Below are 15,199 nucleotides of genomic sequence, written 5' to 3' on the forward strand. Positions count from 1 at the left end.
GCCTAAAACACTTATTACTGCCAAACAACACAATGTTTTCATGAGCTTCACAAAGGAGTGTATGTGTTCATTATCACGAACCATTATATTTAACTCGGGTTTTTAATATGATAGGCTTTATGGCAGCCCGTTCTTAAACACGAGTTGTCTGTAAGTCAGACATTTGTAACCTGGTACTGCCTATGTATATATTACATATATATATATATATATTTCTTTTCCTTTTGGTATTTATGTTGAGAAATTATCTTGGAATATAATACCCATTGCCTTCAAATTGATTCCAACTCATAGCAACCCTACAGGACAGAGCAGAACTGCCCCATAGGGTTTCCAAGGAGCGGCTGGTGGATTCGAATTGCCGACCTTTTGGTTAGCAGCCAAGCTGTTAATTACTATGCCACCAGGGCTCCAGAAATACAATATGTGATTATACATATAAGATTTTCTTTCCTTTTGTATTTATAATGAGGAATTACCTGGAGCTATATATCTAGAAAATTTTCAGTGTTTTAGTTCAATAATCAATTTGCAGAACATGAGAATATACTATGGTGCCCTCTCTCTTGCTGAATGAATATAAATGAAGAGGGCTAAAATAATAAAAATAAATTAAGTTTGAAAATTTATATCAGAGTTTATTAGTCCTAAGTGATTTGGTGAAGGGAAAAATAAACTAGGCTATCATGAGCGACAGCATCAGGGAGAATTTCAACCTGGAGCTGAACCTTAGAGGGTAGGTTGGATTTGATACTTACTGAAGGGGTGTGGACTTCTGAGGTATTGATAATAGCAGTGGGAAAGAACAAAACTGAGGAAAAATACATTCAATGGCTTCCAACCTATTTGAGTATTTGGAACACCTTTTATCACTGAAAGTGTTGAAGGCAAGGATCCTTCCAAAATAGGCTAGGTAGTAAAAAATCCAGCCTTTGTGTCAAACAGACCTGAATTTGAATCCCAAACCCTCTATTCATAAAGCTATATAATCTTGAGCAGAGCTTTAGTTATTTTATATTAAAAATGGGAATTTTAATATTTAACCTATAGCCATACCCATGCCGTCCAGTCGATTCCAACTTATAACTACCCCATAGGACAGAGTAGAACTACCCCCACAGGGTTTCTGAGGCTATAAATCTTTATGGAAGTGGACTGTCACATCTTTCTCCCATGGAGCCGCTGGTGGGTTCCAACCTCTGACCTTTTGGTTGCAGCTGAGCCCTTTAACCGTTGTGCAACCAAGGCTCCTTTTTACCCTATACAGTTATTTAAAAAATAATTGAGATATTTAAGTATTATTATGAAACATACTTAGCTTAATACCTGACATATAATAAATACTCAGAAAGTTTTTTTTTTTTTTTTTTAATGAGGAGAAATGTGCTGAAATCTCCCACTGTGAACGTGGATTTATTCATGTCTCTATAATTCTTTAAAATTTTGCCTCATGTATTTTAAGGTTATTTTATTAGATGCATGCATGCTTATAATTGCTATACTTTCTTGGAGAATTGAGCCTCTTATTATTGTATAGTGACTCTATTGTTTCTAATGTTTTTAGTTTTAAAGCCTATTTTCTCTGCATTAATACAACTATATCAGTTTTCCTCTGGCTATTGTTTATTTAAGGAGCCCAGGTGGTGGAGTGGGGCCCTGTGGTGCAGTGGTTAAGAGATCAGCTGCTAACCAAAAGGTTGGCAGTTTGAATCCATTAGCTGCTCCTTGGAAACCCTACGGGGCAGTTCTACTCTGTTCTATAGAGTTGCTATGAGTTGGAACTGACTTGACAGCAACAGATTTGGTTTTTTGGTTTTGGTAGCACAGTGGTTAAACAATTGACTGGTCAGCGGTTGAAAACCACAAGTGGCTTCTCTGTAGAAAGATGTGGCAGTCTGCTTCCATGCAGATTTACAGCTTTGGAAATCCTGTGGGGTCGTTAGGAGTTGGAATTGAGTCAACCCCAGTAGATTTGGTTGGTTTTGGATCATTTGGTGGTTATATCTTTTTTCCATACTTTAACTATAAACTTTTGTGCGTCTTTTTGCTATGGGGTTGTGTCTCTTGTAAGCTACATATATCTGGGATTGTCTTTTAACTCAATCTCTCAAACTTTTAACCTGGGAGTTTGACCTATTTATATTGATTATCATTTACAAATTTCACCTGTTTATATCAGTTTAATTTATTATTTCAGATTGTCCCATTTTTTCCTATGTTTTTCCTTAATACTTTCTTACTGCCTTTACGTCATTTAGTCTCCCTGTTACCCCAACCCCATCATGCTGATATTATCTAGATTAATATCGAGTTTGAGGTTTACTCATTTTTCACTTTATCTTTGATTTTTGGCTTCTTTTTAAAAATACATTTACTTTACCAAGATTGGAGCCTGGTGTGGCAGTGGTTAAGAGCTATGGCTGCTAACCAAAAGGTCGGCAGTTTGAATCCACCAGCCACTTCTTAGAAATCCTGTAAGGCAGGTCTACTCTATCCTATAGGGTCACTATGTGTTGGAATTGACTTAATGGCAATGGGTTTTGTCACAGTATTTCATTACTTTTGCTTTATACCTTTTGAAACAGCTCCTTTAAATCTCTCGTCCTATTTACGTACTTCACCCAAAACAGTTTTCAATGTTAATCTTTGTGGAGTGAGCCTACTTACACATTTTATACCTAAGAATATTTCTATCACATCTCATATGTGAATGGCATTTGAGCTGGATATAAAAGTCTGTGTTTAAAATTTTTTCTCTTAATACTTTTGAAAAAATGATATATTTTCTTCTTTGATCCAATTGAAAAATGTTATATTAATTTGATTCTTGTCTCTTTGTACATAATCCTCTCTTTCTCTCTTTAGGCTTTTAGATTTTTCTCTATCAGTGTATATTCTTAAATTTCACTATCATGTGTCATGGTGTAGGTTTTTCCTGTTTTTCTTTTTTGTCATTCTATAGAACTTTTGATTTTTAAATCCAATTAGATAGAATAAAGATAAAATAAAATTAATACTTCCATCTTTTATTTAGTGTGAATTCTGAGAAATGTATCTCTATTATATTTTAAGTTATTTTCTCCTTTCCACTTTTATTTTTCTCTCCCTTTGAGGCTCCTATTATCTGTATTTTAGTTCTTGTAATTCTGTTTCATGCTGATTATGTTCTCTTTAATATGTTCTATTTCTTGGTCCTTTCCCATATCCTCCTGGGAGATTAATTTGGTGTTGTATTCACTAATTCCTTTTTCAGTGTATCCATTCTATAGTTGTCTTTATTTCAAGTATTATATTTTTCTCATCTCCTCTTTCTGCTTGGTTATTTTTATGTTTACTCCTTCTTATTTCATATTTAAAAATATCTTCCCTTATTTCTTTTAGAATTTCTATTAGGCTAATTTACGAATCTAGATTGCATCTATTTTTTCTTTTTTTGCTTTTGATATATTATCTAACACTGTACGTTGCTTTGCTTTTGAAATAGTTATTTTTCTCAAATGTTTTGTTATTTTCACCTCTAAGTTCATTTTCTTCAGTGTGTATTGGCTACTGCTACAGGAAGTGTATTCGTGAGAAGGTCAGACCTCAGTTCATTTCAGTCCTAGTGGCCTCGATAGTAGAAGTTTGAATAAACACTAGAGGGGAGTGTCTCAGACACTAGAGAACCATTGCCAATCATTCCTCACTTCACAGCCAGTCGTCAGGTTAGGTCTTTACTTTTTCTAGCAGAAAGAAGCATGGGCTAATAGAGGAGGATGTTCTATGTTGTTGGAAGATTTTATGATACATTCTTTTTTATGTATCTTTAAAGTTTCAGAGTTTGTTAATAATAATAGGTTTCTATATTGTTCTGTCAAAGATTTTGTTTTACAGAGGAATAATCTTTTTTTTAAGCAGAATAATAAATATTTCTTCATAACTTGTCTATCAGAGTTGCCTACTGATGTACAAAAATAAAGCTAAGGCTTTGCGCTTAGCTGCCTAATTAAAACACTTTGACAAAAGTAGACATAACTACTTTGTAAACCCTTTCGGATGTGTATGCAATCTTTAAATTTTTTCTAACATTTTATACTTAGATCCTTTAATTGAGAAAAAGACACTTTAGATTGCATGAAGGGTATTATATACTTTGAAACTGAAACCAATTGTCTAATCATATTCAAAAAGCGATTAGCCATTTACATGAAATAGAGTAGTACCTACAGCATAAAATTAGATAGGATATTAATCATGGAGCTTTAGGGCATACATTAGACAATAACCAAGGTCAGAGGAAGATGTCATATAGCTATGGTTAAGTAGGATTAGATTCATTATTAGAATTTCAGCCCCACTTCCAAAGAATCACACATTGGCTACAGTATGACCAGGTAATGTGGACCCAGTGAAGGGCTATAGTTAGGAAGCTATCACTTTATTGTCACAGTCTGTATGTAATATGACTCCTTTTCTTCTGTAACATTTCTGCAATTTGCCACTTCTGCATTGAAATCCATCTGAATTCAAGATCTTCAGATGAAATATGCCCTTTCCCTAGTTTCTTCCCCTTCACCCCCGTCTTTTTGTTCAGCGTGCCCATTATGTCTCTCAAAGGCACAGTGGAAAGTACAATTCAGGTTGGCGATGCCTCAGCTCATAACCAACAGGCTTTTCAAAATGAGCTTGGAAACTTTTCACTTTTAAAAATATGACTAAATGATTCACATCTTAAGGAAATAATTACTTTTTTGATTTATTCCTAGTTGTACTTTTCTAATACTAACACATATCATCTCCCCAGGTTAGATGAACTTTGTTCCTACTTGCTGAGGAGGAAATTAAGAGGGAATAAGTGCCTGACTTAAGTAGGTCCCTTCTAAAGTCCATAAAGTAAAAATACATCTTACAACAATGGAATTGTATAAGCTAAAGATGAAGAGTCCTAACAGAGTTAATAATGAAAAGAACCAGTATATGGAAATAAATCAGAGTGCAGTCAATAATGCCTTTCTCCATATGCACAGAGACTGAAATATTAACTGATTTCCACTGTGTTTTCAATGTTTTTTTTTTTCCTTTCAAAATGATGTAATATTTACTAATAGAGTTTCATGGATTGTTATGTCAGAAAATAATTTTGGTCTTATGTCCTTTCTTCACATTTATTTTCAGTTTGACTTTATAAGTGTCAAAAAAATTTCCTCAGTTTGAATTAAAGTTTTGCATGAGGTGGGAACATTGAGTTAGATTCTCTGTAATAACGTGGTTATAGCTTTGTTGGATTACATTTACTGTTCCTTGTCGTTGAGGAGAGGAAAAAAGTTTCTACTTATTCAGTTTATGGCTTATTTGCCTAGAAATGGGATAGAGATACTTAGAATGGAAATACATTAAATTTCCAAATCCTAAATCTTAAATCTTAAATCTAGCTGTCCTATAATAATGAATACTAACTTGAATTATGAATATTGTTTAAGCTTAATTTTCCTGGGTGATCAGAATCAACAGGCACATTTTGAATAATGACTGAAGTGATTTTGAATCGTGTTTATAAAGCATCTTAGCTTTCTGAAAATCTAATCCCAAGAAATACTTTAAGAATTGCATTGTTGCTGTAACTCAATGTACCAAAACCCTGCTGGCATAATGGTTAAGAGCTATGGCAGCTAACCGAAAGGTTGGCAGTTTGAATCTACCAGGAGCTCCTTGGAAGCTGTGTGGGACAGTTCTACTGTGTCCTATAGGGTCGCTATGAGTCAGAATTGACTCAACAGCAATGGGTTTAGTTTTTATCCGCTAGAGACAATAGCAGTTTTAGAAGACTTTTGACTACCAGCTGGTATACTTAATAATAATCTAGAACATTAAGTGTACAATGAGAAAAAGTATGTCTTCTAGGAAGGAAAGAAATTTTCTCACTTAATTAACTGTGTAAAACACCTCTTGACTGTGAGCTGCTGGTAGCAGTAATGGTATTAACAAGGCTTCCAAAATACTTGACCATTATACTTAATTTGTGGTATGCAATCAGCTTTCCAGCTTGCTAATATACATATTGATCTTTTTCCCAAAAAGATATTTTTAATTGTATTTATTTATAACCAGGTCATATGGTAGATCAAACTTTTGTAACTTTGTAAATATTAATCATAAGTTTCCTTCAGGAATGGTCTGTTTTTTGCTTAAATATGAATCCAGAACCCAAATAGCCTCATTCAAAATATCTGATCCACAATCATTCCACAATGTATTTAAAACCTGTCAATGCATACCCATCTCTTTTTAACATTAAAATGGTACATATCACAAATCATCATTAATAAAGTGAAAAATTTTAAATGGAAAATTTAAAATAAACAACTAATTATATCAATGCTTACAGAAGGTTTACTTGGTTTTTTCTTTCTTTTTCCTCTCAAGTTGTCTGGAAGTATTTTGGATGTGTACAGTGGTGAGCAGGGGATTCCACCAGCTAATATGGGACTTACAAGTGCTTCCTGTCCAAACAGTCTACCAAGGAAAAGAGAAATCACAGGTAATATTGCTTTTATATTCTTACTTTTTTTAAAAATCAACTATATAAGATATGAGTGACAATGGATTACCAAGCCAAGCTATCCTCATATATATTTTCAAAATAGTTAAAATAGGAGACATTTAGTGAGAAAAATCAACCTTTTTTTTTCTATGAAAACCATACAGCGAATTAATGTGACATACAGTTTAACTGAATTTTTTCATTATTTTAGGAATTGGGCAAATATATACTTAGGCTCTGTCTAGACATATATGAGAGCTTGATTGAGTCCTTCACTTAACAGTTTCATTTTGATATTGAATAGATTCAATTTATTAACATGTTTGCAGAATTATGGAGTAAATAAGGGCAAAATAAGTCCACTTTTCGTATGTAAAATTTTATATAAAAGGAACACTTAATTACATTTGTCCCTTTTTAGCTTGATTTACGGATGTCATAATAGACTTGTATGCAGGACTTTGAGCCAGTTCCTTCTGGTTCGAAATCCTGCTGAGAATTCACATTTCCTTCCCAGATACTGAATCAGAATCTATAGTTTAACAAGATCTCCAGGTGATTCTTATATATAACTTCCTGGGAACTTGTTATAAATGCAAATTCCCAACAGGTATTCAAACCAGAATGAACCTGTTGGAAGCCCTGCTTGTGCATAACTCTCTCGAGGGGGACCCTCCTCATTCTCCATAGTTTAGTTTAAAATGTGTTAGAAATCAAAGGTATTATAGGAACATGGCCAGATTCCTCCAGCATATAGATTAGGAAATCAAAGGTCAAAGACGTTAAAAAGTCATAAAGCTGGTTAGAGGCAGAACTGGATCAAAGTAAGTATTTCCTGACTTACAAGTCCAGTGTTAGTTCTACTGTAGGAATATAATAAAATCAATTGAAATTTCCATAACAAGTTTTTAATTTGAGCTCACTCACTGGACTTTTAATTTTTACACAATTAATAATACTAACGTTTTACTAAATACAAGGTATCCATCTTTGGCATCAAATCAATAACTCAAAACGTTTATATATTCAAATGGTTCAGACTAAACTAAATATTCAGACTAAAAAATATTGTTTTAAATAAACACATGGAATTAGGGTGTGTGGTTTTTAAAATTATAATCCAAGAATTGCTGTGTAACAAAGTACCCCAAAACTTAGCATCTTGAAATAATAAACTTATTTTTCTTTTACAATCTCTGTGGGTCAGAAATCCAGCTGTGGCTTAGCTAAGTTCTGAATCAGGGTCTCTCGTTAGATTGCAGTAAAGTCGTCAGCCAGAGATGCAATCATCTGATAGCTTGACTGGGGCTGGAGGAAATACCTCCAGGGTGGTTCACTCACAGTCTTGTCATGTTAGTGTTTGGTCTTGGCAAGTAGCCTTAATTCCTTAACTTGTGGACCTCTTTATATGGCTCTTTGAGTGAGCTCATGACAACTATCAACCCAAGAGACAGCAAAGATGAAGCTGGAAAGTGTTTTATGACTTAGCCTTGGAAGTCACACTAGTCATTTCTACAACATCCTACTGGTTTCACAGGTCAGCCCTAGTCAATGTGGGAGGGAACTACCAATGGTGTGAATATAATGAGGTGAGAATCATTGTGGGCCACCTTGGAGGCTGGCTATACAAACATTATCAACCATGTAGTGCATAGAGTGAAATATAATTTACTAGAAGAGAGCGTAGTGTTGCCTGATACGTATATGAGGAACCTTCAGATGTAGAAAACTACATTCCACCTTTTGGGATGTAGAAAATTAAACTATTTGAAGAATTTAGGTGAGAATCATTTCTTTCTGAATCTCAAAATTCTGCAAGTAATAATACTGCAATATGCTCTGGCAGTTTAATATTTGCTGTGTACTATATCTCTTTTAATCATCACAAAATTCTGTCATTCCCATTTACAGATGAGCCTGAAGCACAGAGAAGTTAGGTAATAGATTCCAGGGCTATTGAATGGCAGGCCAGGACACAAATCCAGGTTTTACTGACTCTAGAGCCTGAAGACTTTATCACACTGTCTCTTACTAAAGAGTATTCTGTTCCAAAATTTCAAATATTTGTGTTAAAAAAATTTATTAAAATATTTTGAAGTAAATTTGTCTTTTCACCTAGTATTTCTGGATTATGTTGATTGGGGGGCATTTAAGGTAGAACTAAACACCATTTCAATTATTTTCCTTTTGGTCAGAAACTGATACTCGAGCTTTGGCAAAAGAGAGGCAAAAAAAGGATAACCACAACCTCAGTGAGTATATATATAATTAATTAATGCAGGGGGGAATGTGTGGAGGTTAAAAATCTGTGGCATTTTCTTGTCAATCCATAAGCATTTTGATGTCAGAGTGACCAAAAATTAATTGCGCATGGTAATAAATTGATCTACTTCAGGAGATTTAAACAATGCAAACTGTCAGAAGGGCTATATATTTTCGTGAAGTGAAACATCACACTTTCTCTTGTTACTTACTCTTCTCCCAAGGAGGCTTTCTGTGAGGGAGGTGAGTGCATTCATTGACTCAAAAGTTTAAAGAGACCAAAGTGACTTCAGAAAATATACAACATTTAAATAGCAAGACACACAACTCCAGGTTCTCATTTTTCTGGGTCAATCTGCTCCTCCCATCGTAATGCTATGTTATTTGAAAGGCATTGTTTATGCTGGACTGCTTAGTTCCACCTTTGGGAGGAGAAAAAAAGAAAAGCTCCAGTGGCTTTCTGGGGTCAATTTGACTCTGATAACCGGTCACCTGAGATGGAAGAATGCAGGCAAGAGAAGCAATTCAGGGGCAAGGCTGAGCTCTAGAGTGCTTGGTCATGTCTCAACTGCTTAACTATGTTAAGTGAGCTTCAGTAATTGGGTGTGAAGTCTACTTAGTCTGAGAACAAAAAAAAAAAATTTTTTTTTGAGAAAAGAACAAAATAAATAAAGCCCTACAACAAACCATCGCTTCCGTACATGTGATTAGCTTAAATTGATTCTACAGGTACTCATGAAACCTGTACCTGTTTGTAACGCATCCACCTACGTCTCAGAGTAATCAGTTTGCTGACTGCGGGACAGTAAGGAAAGGGCGCTTGTGTAGTCCTGGAGAAAAAATGATCCAGTTCCATAGCACTAGAGGCAGAGCAGGTCAACTTTGTTCCAGATTATGAGACAAGTAGTAGACGATTGAGGAGTATTAATAGTTGGTAGAAGGAATAAATACATCAGGGAACTATAGTCTTCTTTCAAATTTTGTACCTGCTGAACTATTACTCTCCTTGCTCCTATCTTCCCTCCTGTATGTGCTCAGCTTAAATAGCAGATCATTTAATGTACAGTGAATTCCCTGGGTGGTGCAATCAGTTAACGTGCTTGGCTGACTGAAAGGCTGGAGATTTGAATCCATCAAGGGGTGCCTTAGAAGAAAGGCCTGGTGGCCTACTTCTGAAAAACGAGCATTAAAGACTTTATGGAGCACAGTTCTGCTCTGACACACACTGGGTTGCCAAGAGTCAGAATAGTGGCGTGGTATTTAATGTAGAGTATGATAGGCACCTGATATGCCCATTTTCAAAGTGTTTTCTAATCTCGATTCACTTGCTGAATGATCTGCTTATTAGGGAAATGAATGTCAAAAAATTAGTATCATAAATTTAAGCATACTTAAAATATAAATGCAATTAAATGTAAGTATCATAAATGTAAATAGAATTAAACGTATGTATATTTAAAATACAGGGACAGCCCTAAAATTTATGAGGATGTGGCTAGAGTACAAATGAAGACAAATGTCTAAATATGTAAAATATATAAAAGTTATAAATTAAGCTAGAAAGTGCTAAATTAAATACAACTCATGGTGACCCCATGTGTGCACAGTAGAAGTGCTCTGTAGGGTTTTCAAGGCTGTGACCTTTCAGAAGTAGACCACCAGGCCTGTCTTCTGAGGCACCTCTGGGTGAGCTGGAATTGCCAACCTTTCACCTGGTAGTCGAGCACTTAACCATTTGGGTCACACAGCGACCTTATGGGCCACCGTGAGTCAGAATTGACTCCATGGCAAAACTAATAAGAACAACAACAATCCTCCCTAAAGACTGAATGGTCAAGTTTGAATTTAGAATTCTTGGATCCTCTGAGCTCTGGATGGGCATGTTGGGCAGAGCAAAGCTAACTCCCAGCCTGCAGCCCGCCCTACACTTCTCCCTACCCCAATTTCATTCTGCACTGCCAGTGGCTTCCTCAAGCACCCCCTCCTTTACATCCAAGCTCCATCCACACCACTGCAAACAACAGCCTCTTGGTACATCCTGATGTCATGGTCTACCCTCAAGAGAATGGGACTGGGGAAGCAGCCTGCACAGGCTCTGGAAGTGGGTCCAGGGCATTTGGGCAGGAAATTCCTGGTGCAATTTTCTAAGTGGGCATAGTGTTCCCTTGCCCTGTGAACACCTTACCACGTGGGGAGGGGTGTGGCCATATAAGCCAAGAGTGTGTCCTCTTAAATACGGGGTCCAGGTAGGATCCTCTCTTGCCTGGATCTAAGGGAAGGATTGAATGAATATATCAAAAATTTTGTGAAAAATGGAACCATTGATTCACCACCACATACAACATAAAATAATTTAGTAATTTCTTAAAACTTGACTCCTTTACAAATAATTAGCACTTGCTATGAGTAACATGGAAACCCTGGTGACGCAGTTGTTAAGGGCTACGGCTGCTAACCAAGAAGTCGGCAGTTTGAATCTGCCCAGTGCTCCCTGGAAACTCTATCAGGCAGTCCTACTCTGTCCTATAGGGTTGCTATGAGTCAGAATCGACTCGACGGCACTGGGTTTGGTTTTTTGGTTATGAGTAACATTAAGGAACCCCGGTCGCGCAATTGTTAGCGCTTGGCTGCTAATCAAAAGTTTTGCAATTCAAACCCAGCCAGTGCCTCCACAGGAGAAAGACCTGGTGATCTGCTTCCATAAATGTCACAGCCTAGGAAACCCTACGGGGTACTTTTCTGTCACATGGGGTCACTATGAGCTGAGAATCAACTCGATGGCACCTAACACCACCAACAGGAGCAACACTGAGGTATCAAATTTCTCATTATAGTTAACCTTTAAACAAACAGCAACAACGCCTTTATGGACCACAGTCTAAACGGAGTTGAACAGATGCTACTGATGTTTTACGTAAGGTGAATTTAAATAATAGATTTTAAAGGAGCATCATGGGACTAGACCAGCCCCTATTTTGAGCTATTTTGAGATAAAATTGTTTGTGAACCATCCTTCATAGCTCTTCTTCATCTTAAATGTCTGGTGAACGTAATAATTATTAATAAACTATTACTGTAAAATATATATGTTTTTCTATGAGCTTTACCCTTGTTTTTTTTTTTTTTTCTGTTCAGTATTTTTAGGTGGTGTAATTTAGTTGTTGTCTTGAATCACACACACATGGAAAACAGGATTGGTGAAAGGGGGGAAAATTCTCTTGGGAATCAATTATATTCCAATCTAGAGGAAGCCCAATGTATTATTCCTGAAGGTCAATCTGTTCATAGCAATTTGCTTTGTACAGTAGGTTCACCCAGACAACTGATATTCTTTCATGACTTCCCTTGTTTCTAGCAGCTTGTCTCAAGTGTGTATTATTTAAATATTTCGCAATTTTTAAAAATATATATATTTCTTCTTTATGGCCTTTTACTTCATTCATTTCCCTAGAAACCATGACACATGTTATTATTGAAAATATGTACAAGTATGTGCTGGGATTCTAGATATTAGGAATATAGAGTAGGCAAGGGTCAATAGAGGAAGCTCTACTTATTTATAAATCTGACATTTATTGAACATGTACTACATGCACAAAATTGCTATAAGCAATGAATGGAAAGGCAAACATCAAGAACAGTCTCTAAAACTCCAGGACAACTAGGTGGTGCCTGCCTACCACTACTGACTGCTCTGACAGGGATCACAATAGAGGACCCCAGACAGAGCTGGAAAAAAATATAGAATAAAATTCTAACACACAAAAAAAGACCAGACTTACTGGCCTGACAGAGATTGGAGAAACCCTGAGAGTATGGCCCTTGGACACAATTTTAGCTCAGTAATGAACTCCTGAGGTTCACTCTTCAGACAAGATTAGACAGGCCATAAAACAAAATGAGACTAAATGGGCGCACCAGCACAGGGGCGAGGACTAGAAGGCAGGAGGGGCCAGGAAAGCTGGTAACAGGGAATCCAAGGTCGAGAAGGGAAAGCGTTGACATGTCATGGGGCTGTTAACCAATGTCATAAAACAATGTCTACTAACTGTTTAATGAGAAGCTAGTTTGCTCTGTGAACCTTCACCTAGAGAACAATTGAAAAAAGAAAAAGAAAAAAAAAGAACAGTCTCTGAATAAGAACCTGTATCAGTAATTTTCAAAGTTGTAGCCCCAGACAAGCAACATTAGCATTATCTGTGAACTTCTTAGAAATGCAAATTCTTGGGGTTCACCCTGTACCCACTGCCATCCAATTGATTCCAACTCATAGCAATGGTACAGGACAAAGTAGGACTGCTCCATAGGGTTTCCAAGGCCGTAATCTTTATGGAAACTGGCTTCCACATCTTTCTCCCCTGAAGCTAGGCTGGTGGGTTTGAACTGTCACCCCAGACCTAATGAAATCAGAAACTCTGGGTGTCAGTAAAAACAACCTATTTTTACAAGCCTTTGAGATATGCTTACTACAAGCCAAAGTTTGAAAACCACTGCTCTGACAACACTGAAAATTTTAAATTAGTAAAATATATTTGTAATCAACATGCATTCATTTAGCACCTCCTATATATTTTTTGGAGCACTGGCGGCACAGCGGTTAGGAGCTTGGCAACTGACCAAAAGGACAGCAGTTCAAATCCATCAGCCACTCCTTGGAAACCCTAGGGGGCAGTTCTGCTGTTTCCTATAGGGTCTGTATGAGTCAGAATCGACTAGAGAGCAACGGGTTTGTTTTGGGTTTTTTTAATACGTGAAGTCCCTGAGTGGTGCAAATGATTAAGCCCTTAACTACTAACTGAAAGATTGGCCATTCAAACCCACCCAGAGGAGCCTCAGAAGAAAGGCCTGGCAAACTGCTTCCAACAGGTCACGGCCTTGAAAACACTATACAGTGCAATTTACTCAGCAACACATGGAGTCACCATAAGTCAGAAATGACTCAACATCTATGGGTTTGGGTTTTTTGGTTTGTATGTTGAACCAAAAATAAGTAAGACAATAGTCCCTGTCCTCAAGGCGGTCATATATACCTACTTCGTGCTAAACATTGTGTTTGGCCTTGAGAGGGGATGGTGAGAAGAATACAGCAAGGTATATGACCTCAAGGATTACAATCCTAAATGACTGACAAAATGGACATATGAGAAATAAGGAGCAAACCCGATAAACCTATACATATTACCAGAAAGAAAACAAAACCAAGCCATTGCCGTCGACTCAATTCTGACTCATAGTGACCTTACAGTGTAAGTAAATATTATAACGTTTCAAAGAATGACAAAAAATGTTTTTTGAGACCAAAATGTTGCTTTTAAGACATAGTGAATCATTTAGTTCTAATTCTAATAATGTATGTTTTTAGTTCTAGAATAAAACACATTGGCATTATTCTGTTGTTGGGGAGTACTGTCTTTTCATTAAATGGAATTTTTTTGGCCCACTGTGTCTTAAAGATTATTAGGAAAGTTTACAGCTGACCAAAAATGAAGTGTACTTTTAATGAGAATAATCAATAATATTTCTTTTTTAATAGTTGAAAGAAGAAGAAGGTATAATATTAATTACCGAATCAAGGAGCTTGGCACTCTTATTCCAAGGTCTAATGATCCGTGAGTTCAACAATTATTTCTGTAATAATGTTATAGCTTCAATACCTGCCCCCTCCCAAAAAAAATAGGTGGGAGGGAAGAGGAGAGGGTGAGAACCAAGGACTAAGAAACTAAGCAGCTTACGGCAAAGATAAAGCTATTGCTGGTCTCATTTTTAAAAATTTATTCCAGACATCAAGACTGTTACTAAGAGTTGTCCTTCTGAGCTTTAGAAAATGAGTAAACTATTCCTTCTCAGTTCATAGGGTCTTTCTGTATGGGAACAATTTTGGCAAATTTAGTGGGAGTATCAAATACTGTATTTTTTGATTATAGCAATTCTTCCAATTTAAGATTTATGTATGTGAAAATTGAATTGTCTTATTTTCAGAGGTCCCAAAATTCAGGAGACATAAAAGTAAAAAAAACACAGAATTCTAAAAACTTGCTCATTTGATGCCAACCAAATAATTGACTAAGTCAATTAGCAAATAGGTTTTGGTGTCACCCAGACACAAACTCAAACAATTTGTTAGAGGTTGGAAATCTCATGAAATATTTGATTAAATAAAGTATCAGTTAGGTCTGTTGAATGTTTCTTTGAGAACATAAAACATGATCTATATCATTACTAATGATTTAAATTTTTTTTCATTCAAACTGACAACTGGTATCCCCAAATACTGACAATTACCCATTATTTAGACATGATGATATTTGATAAAGTGATGTTTGTGAGGTCTGAAGATTTTTTCTTAAAACCAAATATGCTATTTCACTTCAGCAATTCAAGAATTGTGAGAAAGAGAATACAGTATTTAACCTCATA

At 36.1% G+C, this 15,199-nt stretch overlaps 1 protein-coding gene across 10 annotated transcripts in view; it reads left to right on the forward strand.

The window, feature by feature from the left end:
* The window catches only part of TFEC (transcription factor EC), a 220,635-nt gene that overhangs the window by 178,113 nt on the left and 27,323 nt on the right, over window positions 1-15,199 (forward strand). For all 10 annotated transcript variants that reach the window (XM_023544568.2, XM_023544575.2, XM_023544574.2 and 7 more), the window contains 3 exons: window positions 6,403-6,517; window positions 8,716-8,772; window positions 14,316-14,391. In XM_023544568.2, the coding sequence (XP_023400336.2) occupies window positions 6,403-6,517; window positions 8,716-8,772; window positions 14,316-14,391 (248 nt within the window). The remainder of the gene's footprint in view (window positions 1-6,402; window positions 6,518-8,715; window positions 8,773-14,315; window positions 14,392-15,199) is intronic.

This window comes from Loxodonta africana, chromosome 8 (assembly GCF_030014295.1).
Source record: "Loxodonta africana isolate mLoxAfr1 chromosome 8, mLoxAfr1.hap2, whole genome shotgun sequence".
NCBI classification, from domain to species: domain Eukaryota; kingdom Metazoa; phylum Chordata; class Mammalia; order Proboscidea; family Elephantidae; genus Loxodonta; species Loxodonta africana.